At 33.0% G+C, this 25,174-nt stretch overlaps 3 protein-coding genes and 1 non-coding gene across 7 annotated transcripts; 2 read left to right on the top strand and 2 right to left on the bottom strand.

Moving 5' to 3' along the window:
• The first annotated feature begins 918 nt into the window (after positions 1–918).
• LOC120073868 (KH domain-containing protein At2g38610) lies at positions 919–7,011 on the top strand. 2 transcript variants are annotated; one of them, XM_039026760.1, is made up of 7 exons: positions 919–1,244; positions 1,400–1,488; positions 3,639–3,787; positions 5,110–5,226; positions 5,345–5,461; positions 5,640–5,783; positions 6,342–7,011. In XM_039026760.1, the coding sequence occupies exons 1-7, from the start codon at positions 1,165–1,167 to the stop codon at positions 6,486–6,488; spliced, it is 843 nt and encodes a 280-aa protein (XP_038882688.1). In that variant the 5' UTR covers positions 919–1,164; the 3' UTR covers positions 6,489–7,011. The 2 variants fall into 2 exon arrangements, with proteins under 2 accessions (XP_038882688.1, XP_038882687.1); XM_039026759.1 differs by having other exon boundaries at positions 920–1,244; positions 5,107–5,226.
• Positions 7,012–8,961: 1,950 nt separating this feature from the next.
• TRNAY-GUA lies at positions 8,962–9,056 on the bottom strand. Its single transcript has 2 exons — positions 9,020–9,056; positions 8,962–8,997 (listed from the first exon to the last, which is right to left on the bottom strand). It is a non-coding gene; the product is annotated as a tRNA-Tyr (tRNA).
• A 93-nt stretch (positions 9,057–9,149) lies between these two features.
• LOC120074492 (protein RETICULATA-RELATED 3, chloroplastic) lies at positions 9,150–10,939 on the top strand. Its single transcript, XM_039027635.1, has 2 exons — positions 9,150–9,369; positions 9,557–10,939. The coding sequence occupies exon 2, from the start codon at positions 9,604–9,606 to the stop codon at positions 10,708–10,710; it is 1,107 nt and encodes a 368-aa protein (XP_038883563.1). The 5' UTR covers positions 9,150–9,369; positions 9,557–9,603; the 3' UTR covers positions 10,711–10,939.
• Positions 10,940–15,538: 4,599 nt separating this feature from the next.
• LOC120073831 (putative zinc transporter At3g08650) lies at positions 15,539–20,848 on the bottom strand. 3 transcript variants are annotated; one of them, XM_039026700.1, is made up of 6 exons: positions 20,696–20,848; positions 19,063–19,814; positions 18,541–18,825; positions 17,846–17,974; positions 17,015–17,112; positions 15,539–16,771 (listed from the first exon to the last, which is right to left on the bottom strand). In XM_039026700.1, exons 2-6 carry the CDS (start codon positions 19,519–19,521, stop codon positions 15,958–15,960), a joined length of 1,785 nt encoding a protein of 594 aa, XP_038882628.1. In that variant the 5' UTR covers positions 19,522–19,814; positions 20,696–20,848; the 3' UTR covers positions 15,539–15,957. The 3 variants fall into 3 exon arrangements, with proteins under 3 accessions (XP_038882628.1, XP_038882630.1, XP_038882629.1); XM_039026702.1 differs by having other exon boundaries at positions 19,063–19,742; positions 20,696–20,845; XM_039026701.1 differs by having other exon boundaries at positions 20,752–20,833.
• Positions 20,849–25,174: the final 4,326 nt, after the last annotated feature.

Raw genomic sequence — 25,174 nt, 5'->3', positions numbered from 1 at the left:
TATATTCAATAACATTATATATAAAATGAAAAAAGGGCGAGCAAATAGAGAACACACAGGAGGGTATAGAAAATCTTGTCACCGAAAAAATATGATGTCTGAGAATAACTTATTCTATGCAAAAGGTTGAAAATTATATAACAAATATGAGTTTAGTTTGCGTGTGTTAATATCCATCTTGAAAGACCTTTATCTAAATGACCTTTAAACATAAATATGAATTTTATGTTTAATAGACTCAATCTATATGACACAAAATAGAAAAAATTTAGAGATCTATCAGATATTTTGTAAAGTTCAATGACTAAATAGACACAAATCTCGAAATTCAACGTGTAATTTAAGTAAATCAAATCTAGTAATACCGTAGTAACAACTCCTTTAATTTATTATTTGACACGTTATTAAATGATTTATTAATTTATTTCATGGGTCTCACATCATTCTTAAATGATATTATTGTGACAAACAATGAATGGAGGTAATATGAAATTCCATATTACTGTAGTACTAGAAATTTTTTCATAATTCAATCATGGACAATAATTGTTACATAGATCATTTATCACGTGATAAAATTTTATTGAATAACTCGATCAATTGCACAAAGATAGAAGTAACCAAGTGAATACCTATATATTTTCCTTCCATCATTATAAGTTATAACCACTCAACTTTTTTTTGCTTGATATTTGATCCATTTAATTTAACGTAATTTCATAAGTTTACTAAATTTGATTTTAATTTCCTTTATTTCTTTCTCTCTTTTATTTACTTTTCTTTTTTGGTTTGAGTACAACTAATTTCCTTTATTTCATTCACTTCTGTAGAACTTCACTGCATATATTTTAAAAAGAAAACCTAATTTTTAAAGCGGAAAAACCTAAATATTAAAAGAGCAATTTCCGAAAAATAAAAAGAAAAGAAATTAAAAGAAAAGAAAACGACGACCATTTACAATCATAGATTTTCCTCATTTCAGCTTCCACCCTTTTACTCCTTAGCTCCGCCTCCGCCTCCGCCTCCCTCGTCGGAGTTGTCCTTATCCTCCGTCTTCTCCGGCGACATCGTCGCCTTAATCTACCGAAACCCTAACTTCCACTTTCCAATCCCCCAATTCTCAGAACATCCATTTCTGCTCTCATAGTTCAATAGCTCACAGCCATGTCCGGTATGTACAGTACCAACTTCTCCCCTGCTAGAACTGCTTCTCCTCACATCAGAACTACTCCCGATGTCGACAGGTATCCCCTCTAATAACCCACTTCCCATAATTGAATTTCCCTTCTCTTGTTCTTCTGTTTAATTTAGGATTTTTTAGTTTACTTAGCTTGATAAGAGCTCTGATTAATCGTTGAATAATCAATCCCCCTTTGCTTCTTTGTTCTTTATTCTGTAGTCAGTACTTGTCGGAGCTACTAGCGGAACATCAGAAGTTCGGCCCCTTCATGCAAGTTCTTCCGATCTGCGGCCGACTTTTGAATCAAGGTATTGTTCTTATCTGAATTTACGGTGTTCTGGACATTGTTTCTGTGTTTAATTGTTGCGGTGATGTATATGTGTATGTTCAGATCGAGGAAGCTGATGGGGATTTTTCCCTTTTCCTCTTTAGTCTTAACAGCGATTGCGATTGCTCTTTTTTCCCTCGAGCTCTACTGTTGAATTGTGCATATGTTAGTCAAGGATAGGTTCTTTCACATTTTTTACTCGGGTTTTGTGGAGTGTTTTTTTTTTTTTTTGTGTGTGTTGGCAATTACTTCTTGTTTTTGCTCACTTCACTCTTTTCATTTCTTTGTTTTTTTCACTCTCCTTCGTTACTTAAAAAAAGTAGAAGTGGGTTGCTTTAACATCGGTTTGTAACCGTTTCGCTTTTTTGTTTTTGAAAATTGTGCTTGTTTTCTCAAAATTTCGTACTCATAATTTTGATATTTCCTATTAAACATTTGAATTCTTAGCCAATTTCTAAAAACTAAAACAAGTTTTTGAAAACTATTTTTTCAGTTTTTAAAATGTGGCTTTGATTTTGAAAACACTCCTAAATTTTAGACAATAAAATATATAAACCAATAGATGGTAGTGGTGTTTATAAGATTAATTTTCAAACATAAAAGATAAAAAACCAAATGGTTACCAAACAGGACATTTGTGTTTCTTATTCTATGTTAGTATATTATAAAAATTTACAAATTTCACTTGAAAATCATTGAAAAAGATATTATTGAATTTTGTAATGCGGTATTTCTTTAGTTTGAAATAAGTACGAAGAAGTTCTAGTTTTCTATTCTTCGTTGTTTACATTTTATGAATATTTCTAAAAAAATGCGAATTGAGAGTTTGAACACATCATTAAATGCACATCTTTTCAAAATAAGGTGCAAGCAATACAAATTAGTGAGTGAGGCCATTATCAATTGAGCCTGGTTAATGCTAGAGTGAGTGTGAAACTAGGCCTAAGTGTATCTTTGTTGGGAAATGTCAATTTAATCTTATTAACTTTCAAGTTTTTAAACTAGGCAGACATTAGCATATTGGTAACTTTTGTTTTGACTTGTGGTGTTCGTATTCTTGCCTTGCACTTCTAATTGATTTTATACTCAGGTGTTGGGAAAACATTAGCTACTTCTGTAGGGTGCTTAATTCTTCTATTATATGATCTCCCACATGTTTATACATATCCATTCTAGTAGAATTTGCTTCTTAAAATTTGGTTATTTTTTTGTACTAATTTCTTTTACAAAAACTCCACTGGTGTATCACCGTCATGAACCAATATACCATTGAAAGACAAAAAACCTTGTGGATACAGTAACCTTCAGAAAGCAATTTTCAAGCTTTTCGTGTTATTCTAATTGAAGCCTATATAAATTGAAGGTTAAGTCATTAAGTTAATTTGGAATGCTATTGACAGCCAATCAGTAGTCGAGGTTCAATTTCTTCTAAATTGGGTGATGCTGTTGCAATCTCATGTTGACAATCTGTTCTTTGTTGGTAACTCATAATACCTTAGTCTCTGACATGCGAAATGAAGGCTGGATGTTATTGTGGAAATCTTTTTCAAGTGAAGGTTGATCATTTAATTAAGATCACGAAGACATGTAGTAGTTTTAGAAATCAATGTACGAAAAAATGGTGCTTTTAGTCATTCTCCTATATGAGCTTCCTCAATTAGGATCTGTTCATGAGGTTGTTCCTCTGCATTTTTGAGTTCTAAGGTCATTAGTCTAGTGGTATTTGAACTTCAGGAGATCTCCTTGGAGTCTTTAGCATGTGATAGTCACGTAATGTTCCAAGGTTCAAGTTTCAACCTCCATTTAAATTGCCAAATAGGGTGTTGATGAACTTCATCCTGCTCTGAGTAGTACAGTCTTTTTTTGCCCTTACAAATTGATCTTGTTGTAGAGTTCAGTTTTATTTTTATTTTTTATTTATTTTTATTATTATTTATTTATTTTTAATTATATATATATATATATTATATATATATATATATTTATAAGTATTCTTCTCCGTACTTAATGGACAAATATATTTCTATATCTTCCTTTCTATATACATACATACATGTATATATATATATATACATATTACTGCTTTTCAATTCTGTCAGTAACTTCTCACTGCAAGCTCTTTAAATGCAGAAATATTGCGTGTTTCTGGAATGATGTCCAACCAGGGTTTCTGCGACCTTGATAGGCTTCGGCATAGAAGTCCTAGTCCAATGGCCTCTGCAAACCTTATGTCTAATGTTAGTACAGGTTTGAGTGGTTGGAATGGTCTTCCTCAGGAGGTAATTACTATTTTAGCATCAAAACTTCATTGGTAACTGGCTCGTGATACCTGTTGATCTCATCATTTTGAATCCAATTTTACTATGTTTTGATATATGATGACGTAATTATAACTTGATAGTTTAAAGGTGACATTGTAATGCTCCCTCTTTAGTAGGCTCGTAGCTCGAGGGATTGGGACTGCTATAGACGTTGCAGTGTGCCATTATTTATAGCTAATTTCAAAAGCTTGTTCGTCATTTAATTTTGTTTAATATAAATTTTGGAAATATAAGCAGTGAGAGTAGTGGATTTGATTTTTTTCTTTGACTCGGTATTTGTTTGGGAATGGAATACATCTCATGAATTTGCTAGTTTCTTCTCCACTTTGTGGATCATCTTATTTTTGTGTTTTTGTTAGTTCTCAATAAGGCAGTTTCATGTTCCTCAATATGATTGTAACAATATTATTTAATTTGCTTATTGAGATCCTATTTGCTCTCACAGATGCCTATATATTTAAGGTAAAGATGTGAAACTTGTGTGTGTGTATATATTGGATGAACTTGAGCTTTCATGGAGAGAAATGAAATAATCTACTAGGTTATACAAAAAAAACTGGCTCAACAAAAAATGGGGACACAGATAAACTACAAAAAGTGAAATTTGCCTATGTTAAGATCTTATTGTCTTGAGCAATTTACTAGCATGTAAACTTCCAATCTTGAAAATCTTACTCCAGTGACTTCCTTCGGAAATAGAAGAAGTGAGAGTATTGCTTTGACTTCTCCAAGTTTAGCCTTGTGATAATGATATTTTACTATTTTTCACTTTCTTTGTGTGAGTGGTCAAAAAATTCGCTGCGAGGACTGCCTTGCACTGGTTCCCCTTGTTGGTCCTCCACTTTAAAATTCAACTGAAAGCATCATCTATAAGACCAAGGAGCACTCTTTAGATGAAATGCAAAAAGACAATAAAATTTGTCAAGTATGCATCTGTAGAAGTATGTGTAACAAGTCTAGCTAAACCCGATGTTGCTTACATAAGTTGGCTTCTTGCTGCAACCTTATCCAAAGTTATTACAAGAACAACAATATATAGATTGCATTATGAAAATATTTTTTCTGGTTATGTTATCCATGTTCCTATTCCATCTTCATTTTGGATCCTCTTTAATCATTGCATACTGGTATCTTCTGTGCTTCCAGTTCCAGTCCTCTTATATTCATATAGAATTCTATCTATGTTAATTAGTCTTCTGGATGCCGGATGGTTATCCTTGATTCCTTGGTTTGTTTCAAAGTTGTATTGAGATGCTAGAACCTTTTGAAACATACAGCAGAGATTAAGTAGGGCCCCTGGAATGACAATGGACTGGCAAAGTGCACCTGCAAGTCCTAGTTCACTCACCGTAAAGAGGATTCTACGTTTGGAAATACCCGTGGATACTTACCCCAACGTGAGTTCTGTCAAAGTACACGTTTTTTTTATTTGCTGGTCGTACGTCATCTGGCCTGTCCGACCTCTACGTGCACAAACATATATTAATACTTGAAATTTCTGCTTTTTGTGGATAGTTCAATTTTGTAGGGCGGCTTTTGGGACCTCGTGGCAATTCCTTGAAACGGGTGGAAGTTACTACTGGTTGTCGTGTATATATTCGAGGGAAAGGGTCGATAAAGGATCCGGACAAGGTACTATAAGGATATTACTATTTTGGAATTGATGAATGACATTAACATTGATTCACATGGTTGATCTCTCAAGAGTCATGACGAATAAAGAGATATTTTGCTTCTCTCATTGTATTGTTATCATTCTTGGTTATAAATTGTATTGTTACTTAATTTGTTAAACTTTTATATTATCAAGGAAGAGAAATTACGTGGACGACCTGGCTATGAGCACTTGAACGAACCGCTGCACATCTTGATTGAGGCAGACTTACCAGCCAATATTGTTGATATAAGGCTCAGACAGGCACAGGAAATTATTGAAGAACTGCTCAAACCTGTGGTATGTTTTCAACCTTAGATACGCATTTGGAGTGCTTTTGGCTGGCCAAAATGGGATTTTCCATGCTCAAAAGAACTTCACTGTCAAAATCATCATATTGTGGAAGAGATCTATGAGTGTTTTCTTATAAAAAGCCAAAAGTTGTAAAGTGTTATTTACCAAAGTGATTGTTAGGCAGCACTTGAAATCTCAAGAGTGTAGAACAAATATCAAAGTTATTTGTCGTCACCGTGCTAAGTATTTTTGCTAAACAAACTTATTTTAAAAGTGCTCCCATTCGTGCCTTTTTAGTTATTTTACTCAAGCTTTATTCTATATATATTGGTAAAACATAGCGGTTTAAATGTAACTCATTTACTTGTTTACAAGACTAAGTTGCTTTCAACAACATTTCTTGATTCAATGGGTCAAGGTTTCATCTTTACTTTCCCTAGGTTGATCATCATTCTCTCATGAATTTCTTGCATTTCTCATCATTTGATGCAGTTGATTCAGATTTTTCCTTTTACTTTTCCCAGAACGCAGTGTGTACTAACAAACTTCTGATTCCATTTGCAGGATGAGAGTCATGATTACATTAAAAGGCAGCAGTTACGCGAACTTGCGATGCTAAATTCGAGTTTCAGAGAAGAAAGTCCAGGACCTGGTGGTAGCGTCTCTCCTTTCAACTCAAGCGGAATGAAACGTGCCAAAACAGGTCGTTAGCTCTCATATCATTCCATACCCTAAACAATTTCTACCCCAGTCCAGATTTCGGTCACTACTTATATACCATGAAATGAATCATGACCGACCGTGTGACATAGCTACGAGAAAGGGGAGGCTAACATCAGTTCCAGGCGAGCCTTCTACTGGCTTTTTTCTCTGTGTTCCCTTTAATATTCTTGACAGAAAGACTGGAAAAAGGTTAAAAAAAAGAAAAACAACAATGGGTGAAAAGGAAAAAAAAAAATTGTTAGTATTAGTAGGGGATGGATTTTCATGTTGAGTGTAGGTTTGAATAGGTCAGTTTTTCCAACAAAAGTTAATATATTCATTGGATTTATTCTTGTGTTAGTGACTGCTGAGGAGTGTGTAGTTTTACATTATTGATGCAAAAACATTAGGAAGTGATGATGTAATACTATTTAATATTTGTTAGGTGTTGTATGCAATGTCAATGTCAATTATATTTTTGGACTGATATATGAAAGAACAGTGCAAAAACTCATACAAAAGTGCTTGCTCAGTTTGTTTGTGTTTGCTTTCAAGTTTCAGAATATGATTCTCCTTTCTGTCTTTTTATTTTCTGAAAAAGTTGAAAACTTATGCCTTCACTATTATTCCAACATGTAGCATAGTTCCTTTTTTTTTTTTTTTCCATCTCCTCTTCCCTAGTTGGTCGGTTTGGATTAGTTTTTGGATGATGTTAAAGATTGAATGGACGTGTTGGTTCAAGAGAAGCGAATTATTGACTGAACAGATTAAGTTTTGACAGATGAACTTACGAAGGTAACATAAATCGGTATCGACCTACTTGCTTCTCCATCGATTTCTTTCGTTTTTTCTGTTAGTTACTGATTGGGGCAGTGTGCAGCTTTGAAAGTGAAAAGAAGGGTGATATCTTAATTTTATGATATTTACATTAATGACATTTGATTGCTTATTTTGTTATGGATTTTTCTATGATATAAAAAAATGTCAATTTGCTACTCATGTCGATATCAAATTTGTGGCAATGTAGAAATATCGATGAAAATATTGAGATTTCGATGGAAATTTAATATCACGTGGATGAAGGAGGGAGAAGGTGGAGAAGGTTGGGAGGTTGGAGAAAAGAATGAGAAAGAGGTGAGGAAAAAAGAATTAAAAGAATAAAGCAAATATATTCCTTTAGATAATAATATAGCACCACTATTCATTTTAACTAACTTAGAATTGAGAGAGACCAAAATATAACTAAAACCAACAATCTCCTAATTAAATGCTACCGAACTCAAATTTTATGGACGAGTAAAAACTATAATATTTTCTTAAATTTTTTAAAAGTTTAATGAAATAAACTCAACTTCTTGACAACAATACGAAGAAACAATGAACCAATTTTCTACTAACTAACATAACTTTTAAAAAAAATAATAATAAACAATAAACTTTATTCCAAATTATAATATGACCAAATATTCATACTAACACAAGCAACCTTTTCAAACTATTTTTTAAAGTAAAAATTTTGACTTTTACAGTGTTCCCTAAATATTAAATGGTTGGTTTTTAAATGGTCAAATAAATGGATAAGGTGTATTAAAAAACTAGAAAATGAATTGACAAGATAAAATACTAAATAATAGTTTTCACGTGGTATTTTCGATTATTTTATTATATTACGATATTTTATTTTTTAGAGAAAATTTATGGTATTTTAATTTATATTACATTTAAAAAAAAAATTGAGCATGTCGTAGATATTATGATCATCCATATTTATAATATAATAAATTACTTATAAAGTGATATGATTTTTCAAATAATACTATTTTTCATTCTGATATATATATTTTTTTTCATTTGCCAATTTTATGAATGTATTTATCGTCTTATTTTTTTTAATTTTTATTTAAAAATTTACAAAACTACTAAATTTACATTATTTATATTATTATTTATAGTTACAGGTAATATATCGAACAAGCTTAATTGAGGAGCCATTATACATTTTCTAAAGATATAAGAATAGTATTAACATACAAAAATGATTTATTTTTATTTGTATTAATTTAAACCCTAAACTTTTATAAGTATATCAATTTACACCATCTTTCAAATTTAATTGAAAAAACGTCATGTGAAACTTCTAAACGTTCATAAGCGATCCAATTTATGATTACATTTGAAAATCATCCGTGCATAAATTTTAACACATGTAAAATTCATTAAATGTCAGTTTTACAAAATAAACTATTAGATTTGATGTATAAACGATTCTCAAAGAAAATACCAAGTTGTGCCATTAATATACTTGTGATAGTTTAGACATTTAATTAATTGATATATAATTCTAAGTCCATTTTCTCAAATAAAACATAATAGAGCATAATAATGATATACTTACACAAATTCAGAATTTTAATTAATACAACACAAATTTTAAAGGTTTAAAGGTGAATTTTTTATTAAAATAAAAATAATTCTAAAGAAATCCGACCTGCCGGATTCGAACCAGCGACCTAAGGATGGCTTTGAGGTAATTTCACCCACTACAGTCCTCCGCTCTACCAACTGAGCTAAGGTCGGATTTGTTTGTTTAAATGAAACCAAAAACATTTCTACTTTAAATATTGTATCATTGGAACAACAAAACCTCGCTAGGGTTTACAGAGGAAGAAAGACAAATCGTGACAGGGATTCAACATCTAACGATTAAACAATCTTCTCTCTCTATATAAATATACATATATATACATGTGTATATATAGATTCCTGAATTCAACGGTGCCGTTTTGACCCATTTCAGCCACCTACGCCACCATTTCATTCCTCTCAATTTTCGGCTGCACCAATTCATCACCCTTCTGTAATTTGTTCCGTTTCATCTCGGTTTCTCAAGGTAATGTTAATTTCCCATTATTTGTTTTCATGTGTTTTATGTTGATCATGTGATCTCTGTTCTGGGTTCATTTTTTCCGCTTCAGATCTGGTGAATACTTGTGGAATTGGGTTTTGTTTCTTTTTCTTCATGGTGGGTTTATGATGTTTTCTTGAATTTTTGTTTGTTGTTTGTTTTTTCTTTTCAGATTTGAGGAATTGGGTAGGTTTTGTTTGAGGGATTTTTGTTTGAAATATGGCGGCTATGGCTCAGCTGCATTGTTCTGTTCGCCCTAGGCATCACTATAATGTTCCTAATAATCCTGCCTATAACAGCACACCGGCTTTCTCTTTTCTGTCTAATTCATCGGTTGTTGAATCGAGGAGTCGATCTCTCTCTTTTTTTAATGCGGATTTAACTAGGCCTAGTTTTCTAGCGAAATCTGAGCTTTCTCTGGCTGGAGGCGACGGTGGAAACGGCGTTGGCCACGGCGGAAGAGGTGGCGGAGGTGGGGGTGATGGTGGTTGGAGTGATGATCGAACTCATGGGGATGATAATGATTCATCGAGTTTTGGAGTGTTGGGATTGTTTCTTAAAGGATGGAGATCTAGAGTTGCTGCAGATCCACAGTTTCCTTTCAAGGTATTGATGGAAGAATTGGTTGGTGTGAGTTCTTGTGTTCTTGGAGATATGGCGTCCCGTCCCAACTTCGGCCTCAACGAGCTCGACTTCGTCTTCTCCACCCTCGTCGTCGGATCGATACTGAATTTCACTCTCATGTATCTGTTGGCTCCCACTGCAGCAGCCGGTGCAGCAGCCAAGCAGCTTCCTGCAATCTTTGCAAGTTGCCCCACAAGTCATATGTTTGAACCCGGTGCATTCACACTTTTAGATCGATTGGGTACTTTTGTTTACAAGGGTACCGTCTTTGCTGCAGTGGGACTAGCAGCCGGGCTTGTCGGGACTGCACTCTCGAATGGTTTGATCAAACTAAGGAAGAAGATGGATCCTGGATTCGAGACGCCGAACAAGGCGCCTCCTACATTGTTGAATGCCATGACTTGGGCCATTCACATGGGGGTTAGCAGTAACTTGAGATATCAAACTTTGAATGGGGTTGAATTTTTGTTGGCCAAGGGACTTCCTCCTTTGGCATTCAAGAGCTCTGTGGTGGTGTTGAGATGTTTGAACAACGTTCTCGGGGGCATGTCGTTTGTCGTCCTTGCACGGTTGACAGGTTCACAAAGTGTCGAGGGGCCGAAGCCGGCAGTAATGGAGTTGGATTCTGGTGATGAGAAAGAGAAGCTGTTGGAGGGAGATAAAGAAGAGGAGTTAAGGGGCAACCAGACAGCTTGCAAGTGAGAAACAATGGATCATTGAGATTAAGAGAATGGCTTTTATGCAAGAACTTGGGTGGTATCATTAAAGCTTTGTCTCCCTTGTTAATATATGCTCCAAGCTCTGACTAAGGATCATTTTACTTTGCTTGTAACAATAAGAAGCTCAAAGTGTTGCGAGGATTCTGAATTATTAGGTACTATTATGAGGTTTTACTAAGAGTTTTTATGGATGAATGAGCTGTTTTACTTTCTCTGGGCTATAGTATCTGTGGGTTGTGAAAGCTTACTCTAAATTTTTGTTTGGTTTAAATCATACTCTGGTCCCTGAATTTTTTTTAAAAAAATGTTTGTTTTGAACTTAAAAAAAATGTTTGTTTTAGTTCTTGAACTTCTAAAAAGTGTTTATTTTAGTCCCGACAGTTGAAATTTTATTAAAATTTAAACGGAAATGTGGGACCGCATATATTTTTTAGCTCTAGATGTGTTGAGTAAGATGAATATGAAGTAAAATATGCCAACTAGCAACGACCAAAATCTTGAACACTTCACTATTTTAATCAAGATTGAAACGGTAGATTTTATAGTGTAGTTAACTTATTTGATAGTTTATTTATCCAAAAATATAAACTATCAAACCATTTTATTAAGAAGTTGATAAAATTTTAATAACAGGGACCAAAGTAAATATAAGTTCAGGACTAAAACGAATATTTTTAAAAATTTAAGGATCAAAATAGAACCATATTTAAAGTTGAAGGACCAAAAATGATTTAAATCTTAAGAGGTTTTTTTTTTTTTTTTTCTTTTTTAGTGAAAAGAAACAAATTTTATAATGGGCATACCACTCAATAGAGTAGAGTTGAGCTCATCATAATAAATGGTATGAGTAGGACGGTGGATATATGAGTCATGTGAAAATGATTTTAAATGATGTTTCTAATTTTTATATTTATTTTATTTTAATTTCTAAATTTCATATAAGAATGTTTTGTGTGACGTCACGTGATCTTATGTTTGAAGAATGTTCAAATATCAACAATCTAAAATTTCTATACGATACCACTAGAAAAGAAGAACAAAAACAAAAATATTTTTCAAAAGAAAAAAACAAAAACAGAGGGAAAACAAAAACAAAAACAAAAACATTTTTCAAAAGAAAAAAACAAAAACCAGTATTGAAATTAGATGATCGAGCTTATTCAATGTACCAAACTTGTACAAATCAGGGTAGGTTGGTAGCACATGCCATTTATGAAAAACATGTGTGATGAAAAGAGACTTTCCAACCTTTTTCTTTTGTTCCCTAAAAAGTCAAATGTATTTCCCTAATTTTTTTATAAAAAAAATAAAATTCATAAAAAAAACCTCAATTAAGGGGGAAAAAGTCTCGTATTATCATAGTACCAACTCATTTTATTCATTATTTGACATGTCATTAAATGATTTATTGATTTATTGATTTATTTATTTCGTGGATCACACATCATTCTTAAAAATGACAAGTAGTGAATGGAGGTAGTATGAAAAATTAGGAAAATTATTGGTAAATAAATAAGCTTTCGCAATGGTGGGTCGCCGAAGAGAATAGAATGATCGGACCATGCTCTCACCCACCAGTCGAACATCCATGGGAAAGATGTTGTGTCAGGTGATTGGAATCCACTAATGTAAAGCGAGGAGTTGAGCATGAACTGGTGAACCAAAGTCACTTTCGAAACCATACTTCCTATAGCTAACACATGTCCAGCGGGAACATGCAACGCAACCGAATGTGAGCTCTATACTGAATCCCCCGCTGGCCATTGGGGATCGAGTGGTAAGACCATGATCTGTAGGGGAACACATATCATAAATTGGTAAGCAAGAATGGAAGGCTAACGAACCCCTAAAGAGGCTAAAGCACTAGCCAAAAGAAAAAAAAAAAAAGGAATTTCACTTAATGAATCACCTCCTTTCGTTTGTTTGCTTTGGTACATGTCCCGACTAACTATACCTAGTGTCTTACTCTCATGGAAAAAGGAAAAGGAAAACAGGTTCAGAGACACTCTCGCTAACGCTCTTCTTATGCGACAATCCACACTGGATCACCAATTACGATTCTACCAAAAAAATGAAATGAATGTAATCGGGCTTGATCCTTCTTTTTTGTCTTTTTTTTGGGTCTCGTGTTGAATGTGTTGAATACCTCGACTCACTTAGCAATCGAAATAAGAGGCAATCATAGGAAAGAAATCCCCCTGGATATTGATTCCAATCCATTAGTTCCAGCTCAAAGTTTGCCCTTAGTTGTCTCAAAGTTAGCTACTTAGCATGAGTAGGATCACAGGTCAAAGAGGCAGATCCAAAAGGAAGGATGTCTTTCTTCCTCGCAATCGAGTCGGTGTGGAAGGTACCGTAGTAAAATAAGAGATATCATAAAAAAAACCTCATTTTTAGGTTCTCTTTGTTGAGCCTCTTGGAGTGCTTGTACTAGCTGAAGCAGATTGGTCAACAAGAAATTTGGTAGCCTGAAAAACGGGAGTTAACAGTCGTCCCAACCCAAACATGACCCGAAAATCTTGTTTCTCTTTTGAATTATTATATATATTATGTGCTCCAGATACTATCCTAGACTGAATATCCAATGAAATAAAATTGTCTTGATCAAGATGAATGATTTCTTCTATGTCCTATCCATAGAATCAATTCTAATAAGGTACACACTCATATTTCGGAAATATATATATACATATATATATATATATATATAAGGTAATTTAGAAAAAAATGGAATTGTGATGTTGGAATCGTGGGTGGAGACGGGTAAGATTTTAGTAGGAAATTAATGCATCAATCTCAGTAGTCCTTCTATCGTTAAGGGTAAGGGGAAAACATGTAGAGGCTTGCCTAAATCTTATATTTCTTTAGAAAGAAGATCTTTTGTTTGTTTTATGGTAGCCTGCTATAGAATTTCATTAAATGTATCTATTTTGATTCTAATAGAATCAGACCCGATTAGATATTCAAAATCAGATAAGTAAATGGAGAATAGAAGAACCAAAGAAGTAGAAGCATTCGAAAACATCCTAACCACCTGGGCCACAGGTCGATCCATTGGCTCGAGGTATTTTCTCTACCCCTTCTTACCCTTAAAAAATAGGGGCATCTTGCGTCCTTGAATCAATAAACATCTTTCGGCTAACCTAGCCTCCTCTATCCTTCGAGACAAACAAGTGAGTGAATCCCATCCCCTATCAAGTGATTTCTTGAGTATCAAAAGATGATCGCCACGATCTCAGAACCATTGATTCTAGATTTAGTACTCATAGATAAGGAAGGAAACAAAATAATATCAATTTAACGACAATTTCGGTCTAATGGATGTCGCATATCCGCTGTCATTGTACTTGATTAGCGCACATCCGATGTCAAATTAGCAATCTATCGTACAGAAGGTCTTGGGGCTGTCTCTTATACACATCTAGATGTGTATAAGAGACAGATGTCACATATCCGCTGTCACTGTACTTGATTAGCGCACATCCGATGTCAAATTAGCAATCTATCGTACAGAAGGTCTTGGGGCTGTCTCTTATACACATCTAGATGTGTATAAGAGACAGGGTGTACAATGCGTCTAATCCTTTTGCTACCGTAAGGCGGAAAGAACATCTTAGAGCTCTATGCCAGCCAGATCAAAAGTGGAGAATTTCCATTCATTTGCGGTCTCGTTCGCTGATCTTCTTGGGGTTCTAAACATTAAAAAAAAAAAAAAATAGGTTTCATGTGTAGTAGAAATTTTCTCCAATTAAGGGGACAATAAAGAACAAAGGTCATCGTTAATTACATCCAAAACTCAATTAGGGAAACAAAAATCTCAACATCTCCCTACATCTTTCGAATTGGAAAAGATAAAATGACTAAAAGAACTCGAAAAATCAGTAGCAGAATAGGCTACATACTGAGCAACTTGATTTCAAACACGAGGGCGGAAAGAGAAAGAGACAATTCCCAAATGTATCATTTCCCAAAAGTTGATTGAATTGATTTAAATCCCAAAGAAAAACTTACATAAGATATCTATGTGGAACATTTATTTGTGAATTATGGCTATTTTCATTTAATTTCATATAAAATTAACTCAAAGTCACCTCAATAAGATTATTCTTCTCCCAGAATCATACCAAAGTACAAAGAAAACCTATCACATAATATTTTTAAAAAGAAAAAGTAGAAAAAAAATAGAACTTGAGGAGATAAAATTTAAATGAAAAGTTGCTACTATATATTTGATGAATGCATTTCTCTCTTAATTAATCTTTGCATTTTAAGAAATTGCACACGTGTGAAAATTGTTCACTACAGGTAATAAAGAGTCGAAATTGATTTAAGCATATAAATTGATTTGTTCAAAAGCAATTATGGAATAGAGGGTTAGGGGTATATTTGGGAGTGATTTTTTAAAAGTCAAAATCACTTTTATCTTCAAAAGTATCCCGAAACATGATTTTAATAATTTAAAATCAATTTTAATTGTATAAAATTGTATTTAAAAATATAAAATTAAACCCTAAACCAATTTTGAGTAAATAAAGATGTATTTTATGGTGATTTTGAATATGATAAAAGTAATTTTAACTATTTTCCAAATCACATGTAATTATATTTTCGACCTGTAATATCATTATTGATATCGAGCTATGACTAAATAAACTTTACAATATTACACTACAAAGTCCCACATGTTAACTTGCCAATTTAGTTTTGGAATATGAGATATGTTTTCTGATTTCAATGTGTGTTCTTTTTACACAAAATTAAAATGACAAAAATGTTTTACTTAACCAAAAAATATAATGGTAAAGCCAAGATTTATACCAAGCCCTGTATTTATCACAAGTCACATAAAACCATGTATAATAGTCACATAAAAAGTTAGCCATTTCTGTGTTAAGATCACAGTTTGTCTTCCATTTTAAAACTATCCTAATCCATCTCCCACTTTTTCTTTGAGAATAAAATACAATCAAAATTCCTAAGGTATCATATCATAAATCAGAACTCTATTGTATAGAACAAGAATTTAAACATACACCTCTAGAAAATTGGCTGTGCTCCTTCCCCTCCAACTTGCAAATTTCAGTAAAAAGCTCTGCCATCAGTTTTGCTTTAAAACTGACGTGTGTGCTTTTCATTCATATCTGCAACTCTCAAAATGTGTATCCCGTTGTGAGCAGCACGCTGCAACGACCTGTTGAATTAATTACAAAGATGAACATGCTCGCATTCATCATCTAACGGCCTCCGGTGCAGAATTGCAGTAAGGTGTGTGCAAGCAAACCAACTTGGTGCACATCAAACACAAAATAGCAAACCCCAAACCAATCACAAGTCCACTGCTACTTTTCTGTGTATCCAATCGCATTGCTCTCTTGATTATACTTCCGAAGCTCGGAAGTAGCCCGCCACAAGCCAGCACCATCACGTGATCTAAACCGCTGTAGTCGATACCTGCAAGTATGGCTCCAATGGCAGAGATTGGACCTACAAACCCAATGAGGGCTGCACTCATGAGAGATCCGTGCCAGCTATCAGTCGCCCCAAATATACAACTAGCTACTGCTGCGCCCCGAGGGAGGCCGTGTAGAGAAACAGGGAGAACTATGTGACGACCGAATCCATATGCTTTCGGTGCAGCAACTCCTAGTGCAAGTCCTTCGGCTAAAGCATGGAATGCAACTGCTCCACATGATAGGAAAGATTGAAGGGTGTGCACACTTACTGAAAAATTGGTAGAAGCGGGTAAATCATTCACTGAAGCTCTTTTCTGCCCAGCAAGCTTCAGAAGACTGGAATTTGAGAAGTGGATGAATGCTGCTCCTAAAATTAGGAGCGTTACGAGAGGGATGAAATCCATTTTTGAAGAAAATAGTAGCTGCAACGGTCGCCAGGCACCGAGAATGAAAGCAATCCCAGAAGCAGCACCCATGAGAAGGGCGTGCTGAAGATGAAAAGCATGAGCAAATGCAACTAGAACAAGGCCACCGAGTACTGGCCCAACTCCAAAAAGTAAGGAAACAAAGAAGCCAGAGACATCTTCTGAGCTGAAACACGAAAATATCGAATCAATCACTTGAACGAAACTTGCAATACCATTCCTAGTTAAAATATTCACGTTAGCTAAACTTATAATCAAATCATTTTCATCATGTACGCTAACTACATAATAAATAGCCATTTCCTGGAATGTAATCGATCTTTACTCACAAAGGTTAGGTGCTGAAGACAAAAAAGTAGGAGAAAAAAACATAAAGTTAAAATGCTTTAAAGAGAAGGATCAAACCCACTTGTATTCATGGCTGAAACTCTGGAACAATGTGCTTAGAGCTTCCATGAATGCAACAGAAAGTGTGGCTGCAGATGCAACTTGTGATGGCGAGGCTTCCTGTAACAATGAGGCAGAGAAAACCGAAATTACCATCCCAGCAGTTGAACAACTCTATAGCAATAAACCCACTTCACATCATTCCAGTTCCCCACAATTTTTTTAATCCAACACAAACTTCTTGAATAAATGAAATAAAAATTAAGACAGCAGAAATGGTATACAAACAGTAGATAATTTTCAAGACACAAATCGGTGCAATAGATCTCAACTTTTTTTTGGGATAGAAAAGAATAACAAACACCCTAGATAGTTAAACTTTTTTTTCCCGGGATAAGCAGGCATCGGGAGCCTCACTCACATGCATGTACGTTTGGCCAACTCTCTTTGATCTATGGTTAGGCATCACCCATTCCAAGTCCAGTTTTAGGAGACAACAAGAGTTTTGAGTAATTGGTTTTCAACTTGGGAGATTGAACTCAGGACCTTTTAGAGCCAGCATATCTCCAAAATTCCTAAGTTCTTACCACCCAGACACCCCTGGATAATTCTATTTAGAAGAAACTTTAAATGTAAATCATCTTTTAGGCATATTAGATAACACAATTCCATTTCAATACCCATTGACAATGAGAGAAGTAACTCATATACTTGATGAGTGTGAGGTACCTTGATTTTTCCAATGTGAGATTCTCAACAAGGTAAAGAATTCAGACCCTCTCAATTTTCTCAGTCTACGTTCTAGGTTGATAGGGGAAAAAAATGAAATTGAGGATCTTAAAGCTGAGACTACCTTAAATGCATCCGGGAGTACTTCTGCGACCACCATCCATATCATACATCCAGCAGCAAAGCCCGTACAGAAGGGAAGAAACTTGTTAAATGCATCAGCACATATGAACGAGGGAACGGCTACAATAGGCTGAGACATTTAAATTGCAACAGAGTTAAAAACTCAAATTACTGAATTTTTCATGAAACAAAGTAGCAACTCTATCACAGCATTAAGCAGTAACTCACAGTACAACAATAGATTTACTGGATCAAACTGCATAATTTATAAAAACTGTATATTTCTATCATATTTATTTGGATCTATTAAGGTGACACATAGATAACTGAGAATAATAGATTAAATATTATGAAAATAAATTTCACCATCCCACCCAGGCACATGAACCTTCATTATGAAGAATATTTAGAACTGTTCTGAAAAAGAATCAAACAACCGTGTTTAGTGATCAAATCTGGCCAAGATGTTCAGCATACCCAAAAGATCGCTCTAAAAAATTTTCACAAAGCTGACTCTAGCAACAGATAATGTTGGACTAATGGAAATATAGGGATTGTTTTGATTTTTGTGCTTTTGAATATACAAATTCTTGTCTACAAGGCATAACGTTCTTTTCAATCAATCTCAGATATCTTTTTACTAATTTGAAGTGAAGTAGTGGAAGCAACTAACTTTGCAATTTATAAATGCAATACCTGAGGTAATGATGTAATCACACTCCATAACAAGGCATTCTGTGGTGAGACACCCCTTGAGGCAAGAACCATACTTACAGCTAATCCCTCAGGTATGTTATGCACAGCAATAGCTAAAGTCACCAAAAGACCTTGAGAGAAACCCTTTGACCCAGCAAAAGAAACACCAACACCAGAGCCCTCACCAAATGAATGAAGAGTCATTATCCCAATTATAAGAACAACTTTAGTTGCATCTGCACCTTTTATATCTAACATACTCACTTCACCATACTGTTCAAGAAACTGAAAATCAACATAAAAAAGAGCAATGAGATCTTAATGCAGTAATCAAATGATTAGGATAACAAAATGCATAAACGCTCGGATTTAATACAGAACAGACAATATACTGAGCAGATAATTTAAGATAACTCCACATTAATGTTCGGAAAAAGTAAAAAATGCCCAAGAATCAGCAACTGAAATTACATGAAAATCTAGTAGGATAAATATATTAAGTAGAAAGATAAGGTCCATCACCTTCTTACAAAGCCAAATAAAAATTCCACCAGCTAAAATCCCAATTACAACCCAATTGCCAGCACCATGTTCCTGCCCTTCTTGTATAAGATCAAAGCTAGCAGCCAACATCACCCCAGAAGCCATTCCATTGCATAAACCAGCCCACTGTGGATCGAGTTCCACAAAAAAGAATGGAACAGCACCTAAACCAGTGGCAGCAGCCATGGCCAATGTAAATACTGCAACAGTCGACACTGAAACTCTGCTCCCTCCTTTTCTCTCATGCAACAAGTAGTTAGCATCCTCAAAACCAATCAAATTCTCTGTACCAGAACCATCGATAACTTTTATTCCACTTTTATCTGGAGCAGATATAATCTTTTGTGAATTCCCATGTTCAAAGTCTGCTATAGAACGACCACAGAACAATAAGAACGGTAGAGAAAACAACAGAACTTGCTTTAAGTCCACTGTCATTTTTTTTTTCTCAAGCAGATTTCACTCGGTGATTACAACTTCATGAATTGGACAGATGAACAGTATTCTTCTCACAGAGATAATTAGGAACACATTTGTCCAATCTCTCAAGCACCAGATAGAACAGTCCGTACTACTTCACCACAATCCTAAAAGAGCATCAGATATTGTTTCCCAGTCAAGCAGCTTACAGCATATGATTTCCAGGAGCAGCAGGCATCCTTCATTTCAAAATTACGAAAAAAACCCTTTTGTTGTTAGATTAACACTAGGGAGGCGCCTTTGCAGCTATGCTGTGAATCGAAGAATGATCAGAAGAATAAGAAATCTGTTACAATATTATCTACCAAAGAGTACATACATCAAAACAGGCAAACCATGAATGGCATTCATGTTTCTAAATCATAAGAGATATTATTAGCATTTCCAGTTGTTTTTTTGAAAAATGAAGATAAAGAAAGAAGAGCGATCAAAAGAAACGTAGAAAGGTATGAGTTAATTTCCAGAAATACCAACAAAGATAAGATAGATTCACCGAGAATATAGCCAATCCAATCAACGGTGCAATTTTCTGAACTTATACATCAACAATCTCCTTCAAATTCGCAAAAATCTTCTCCAAAATTTAATTAAATAACACAAACAAAGTGCGGGGACAATGCTAAGGTCAACAACCATCCCATTGAAAATCCCTTCCACTAATCTAAAAAAGAAATGGTTTATAAAGGATGAATAATGGACGCTTACCACAAAGTCAACAATAATCCCATCAATAAAAACACCCCAAAAAAACCGCCGGGGGGGGGGGGTGGGGGGGGGGGGGAGGAGGAGGATCAAACTGCTAGATATTTTCCACAATTTCCCATTAAACAAAGGCAACGCTAGAATCAACAAATTCGTTGATCGAACCCCACAAAACAGAATTTCCCAACACGATAGACGCATTTCAAGCAATTTAAGACGAAATTGCAACAAACCCATTTAAGAATAACCAAAGAAAGAAAGAAGGGTATAGACGCATTCTTGAATGAAATTGAAGGCAATGAACACAATGCAAACAGAACCCTAACAAGTTGAAATTGAAACAAAAACAGACATGGGAATTACAGAGGAATCAAAAAGACGATAAATTGAGAAGAAAGTAAGAATTAAAGGAGCGGAAAATTGAACTTACGAAGAAGAATTGGAGAAATAAAGAAGAAAAAAGAAGAACAAAGGCGCTCCCCAGACCTTAAGACTTGGGCGAATGAGAAAGGCAGCAGTTTTTCTTGAGGTGGTTGGTGGAAGGAATAATAGGAAACTTGGATCTTAAATTGGGAGTCAAACAATGAGGTTCAAAAATCCTAACTTTGTTTAAAATTATAGTAATTTATGGTTTAGTCCCTAGTCTCTAAAATGTTTTCAATTACGTCCCTCAAATTTAGATTATACTTTTATTTAACGTAACGTATAAATTTTAGTTCAATTGACCTGATATGAAAGACAATTAAATAGATTAACAAATATGCCATAATAACATTGTGTTCATATCAGTACTCTACCTTAAATGAAAGTATAATCTAAAGTTTAATAATGTAATGGAATTTTATGATCAGTTCGAGGACTGGATAGATATTGTGATTAAAATATTGCTATTAAATCTATAATTAATCGATAACTTTCTAACATTTCATTTTTAATTTCTATATGCAAAGGGTTATCTTTTACTTTTTAGATTTTATATGGTAGATTTGAAAATTTTATCAAATGAGAATTTGAATTAAAATATATACAATTTTAGGGAGTAAAAGAGAAAATTTCATCACAAAATTATAAGGTTAAATTACTGGTTTAGTTTTTGATAGATATTTGAACTCTTCATAAATTTAGAAAGAACGTATCTCATAAATTTCGACGATTTTATTCGATAATAATTTGATTATTTTTTTTTATTTATGAAAAATTTACTTATTTTCTCATGGTTATTTATCATGATTTTCATCTATGTTCAAAAACAAAATATTTTTTTTAGGTTTTAAAACTGAATTTTGAAAATACCCAAAAAAGTGGATATTAAAATAAAGAAATCCCTCCACTTTTAATAGTCTAATTTCATCCATTACATTTTTAATAAATTTTAAATTACTATTTAGATTTACTATTTTAGTTTCCATACTTTATTTATTTTTTTTTGTTTTTTAATTGTCTAATTTTAGTAAGAGGACTTTCAAAACATCTACTGTAATAATTTACATGTAAAAAAATGCTATGTAAATATATTTTCATTTACACAATTTAAAAAGAATAGGTTCATAAAGACTAAATTATTTGGGGGGTGGGGGGAATTAAACAACAAAAAATAATTATAAAATTTATTGAAAATACATTAACGAAAATTGAGAAATTAAAAAAAAATCATAATACGGAAATGATAATTTATCCTGAATAATTATTTTAAATAGTAAAATTGATTAAAAAATATATATTTTTTGAATGATAGCAAAATGTGGAAAAAAAACTTAAAATTGGAAATATTAAAAAGAAAAAACAAGGGGATGAGAGAGAGAGAGACAGCACATTGTTTTGGTACAAAACAGACAACTTTGTGCCACCGTTTTGTGTTTTGTATTTAGACAACGGAATTTATTATACACAGAATATTCTATCTATATCCCGTTTACTTCAACTCTTTTTTATAAAAAAAAATGTTTTTTAGCTAGTTTATTTTTAAGAGAAAATTACTCGATTTTTAAGTCTAATTTCCCTTTTTTATTCTTGAGTTTTAATATCTCTTACTTTTACTTGGGGTTGAAGTTAATTTTCATTTAGATTTTAGATTTCACATTTTTACCTAGTTTCAATTTGGTCATTAGATTTTAATATTTTCCACTTTTAATGTAGGTTTTCATCAATTTGATAACTTTTAGTTTTTGGCATTAGTTCGCACGAGATACATGAAGAAACATGTTTTGTAAGTTGAAATTATGTTTTATGTTGAGTTGTGTGTATGTGATTCGATTTTTAGTACTTGATCATTTGATTCTCTCTCAATTGAATGTATAGTCACCTAAGAATTCTTGTTCTGAGGTGGATTTTGTGGGCTTGGTTGATTTATGGACCTAATCTTTAGACTCAACTAATGGATATTGGGCTTGGTTGACTTTTGAGCTAAATTAAGGTGTTGGATACCAAAATAGAATGTTGTTTTTAAAGAATGATCAAAACTATTTTAGTTTAGAAAAGTGGACAGATTACTAAATCTACTACTTTTAAAATCTATAAATAAACAGATTTATCCTATAGTCATATCCTACTATGGTGTAATTTAAAAACGAATCTAATATACTATAATTTCGAATAAAATCTAAAGAAACCAACAAAAAGTCTAGGAAAACACAGTTTAACAAACTAAAAAATAATGTTTTTTAGGAATATTTTTTATATGGAAGATTTGAGATAGTTTCCAAAGAAAATATGTGATATAAGGATGAGAAGCAACAAACTAAGTGACGATTAATTCCCCACCAACCTAAAAAACAAGTACCTTATGTTAAAAAAAAAAATAAGGTTGCAATTTCTAAGTCATATAAATACCTTGAACTTAACTGCTAAAATTCTTGCTAAGTCGAGGAAATACATTGTACTTAGAAAAATAAAAGGTTAGAGGTAAACACTTTTAGAAAACTTTAAACATTTGAGATTTTAGATCTTTTCTACACTAACTTTTTCAGATAACCTCAAATTACCAATATTCACTATAAATTGGTAACACAACCAAAATACAGAAGAAAAAAGTAATCCACAAGAGGAGATGTACCATGCTGAATACGTTGGATCCACCACCAGTATGTTACATGTCAACTTTATAGATTGTGGAGTGAAGTGTTTCATGAAGCAAAGTACCTCCCGTTTTCACTTACACTGCCGAAAACAAATTATATACCTTAAGAATTAATCCACACAAAGATAGGAGATAGAGAGAGTAAGAAAACGAACTTGAATTTGCGGAGAGGTAAAGTGGAATGTGTGGGAGAGAAGAAAGAAGAAACGTGTGGGAGAGAAAAAGGAAGAATTGAAATGAAAATCAAATCTAATATGATCTTGAGCACTGTAATTGAAATTAGAAAAGAAGATTAGAATTGAAAATGTGTTATTGCAATCCAAATCAAGCACCATTAACCATTGACAAAATTGTTAGTCCGTAGATTTAATTTGTTAAATCATCTATGCTAATTAAAAACTAAATCTCAATAAATGTCTCCTTAATAAGTTTAGAAACTTTTAATCCAAATAAAATCTCTCCTTAATAAGTTTAGAAACTTCTCTAGATTTTGCTAAAATTGTGGAGATATACTCCAATCCTAATTGTTGGGAGTGTGGGATTTAAGGGGCAAAATTGAAAATTTTGGAACACTACATATCATGTTTGAAAGAATTTAAAAAATGGTCATTATTCCAATTGGAAGACCGTTTCGATCATTACATGCAATTTCAAAAAATTCAATCCACAAGGGGAGATGTTCGGTCATTATGTTCAATTTCTCCAAATTAAGCCCATTTTTAGGCTAAATAGATTTTAACTCAAATATTTATACCAAATTGGATCAAATTATTTGTTTCAATCCAACTGTCACAACGAATACACATGGCATCATCAGGATTTGTCAATTTATGACTATTTCAATTTGGGAAAGAAAAATTTCTAGTGCTACATGCTACCTCCGTTGACTATTTGACACATCATTAAATGATTTATTATTTTATTAAATATTTATTGCGTTGACCCTAAAAAATTCTCAAAAGCTCTTTATGTGACAACCAATAAATGGAGATAATATAGAAAATTTCTCATATTACCATAGTACTAGAAATTTCCTCATTTAGGACATATGTCAAACTTTAATTAGTCTCAAATTTGATAATTTGTAATTTCATTATTAATTTGAGAAATGACACGACAATTTGTGATTTGTTCAAAATTCTTCATTCACATGGCGTCAACTGAATAGTAAACTAGTTTATATAATTATGATGTGAACATTTTGTTTAATTTAAATAGTAATAAGTTTAATATAATTATGATGTGAACATTTTGATTAATTTAAATAGTAATAGAAATTTTGTAAAAACTGTTTATACTTAAATCTGTTCTTTTAAATCAATTAATAGAAACTAATACCAAGAACTAAAAATGGATATTTAGTGGAAGATTAAATTTAGATGAAAACAAAATTCAAAGTTGGAGAGTAAAAATAAAATATTTTGAAACATAAGAAGGAAGGAAAAAAGAACTAAAATGAATTTCCTTTCCGAAAACAAGGACAAAATAAATTGCATGAGTAAAAGTGTGAATATTTTTTGTTTTATTTTTTAAGTTCAACAATAAAATGAGAGTGGATGATTTGAATTTTTGACCGTTGATAGTAAGTTTTAATTCTTTTCAATATTCCATTTTTAAAACTTTTGTAGCTTGACTTAAATAAAACTATTTAATCCTTTTTTTCTTTAATAAAATACTTGTTGTAAGATCAAACATTCCCTTTTTTTTCTTTTTGTTTTTTTAGTATAAGAAATAATAGGGAGGATTTGAACTTTGGATATCAATAAAGATAGTACATACTAATAAATATTAAATTAGGCTTAGTTTGATGTTTATTCTATTTAATCCTAGGTC

Source organism: Benincasa hispida, chromosome 3 (assembly GCF_009727055.1).
Source record: "Benincasa hispida cultivar B227 chromosome 3, ASM972705v1, whole genome shotgun sequence".
Taxonomy (NCBI): Eukaryota; Viridiplantae; Streptophyta; class Magnoliopsida; order Cucurbitales; family Cucurbitaceae; genus Benincasa; species Benincasa hispida.
The sequence above is the reverse complement of the archived record's forward strand: the minus strand, read 5'-3'. Positions and strand labels throughout refer to the sequence as shown.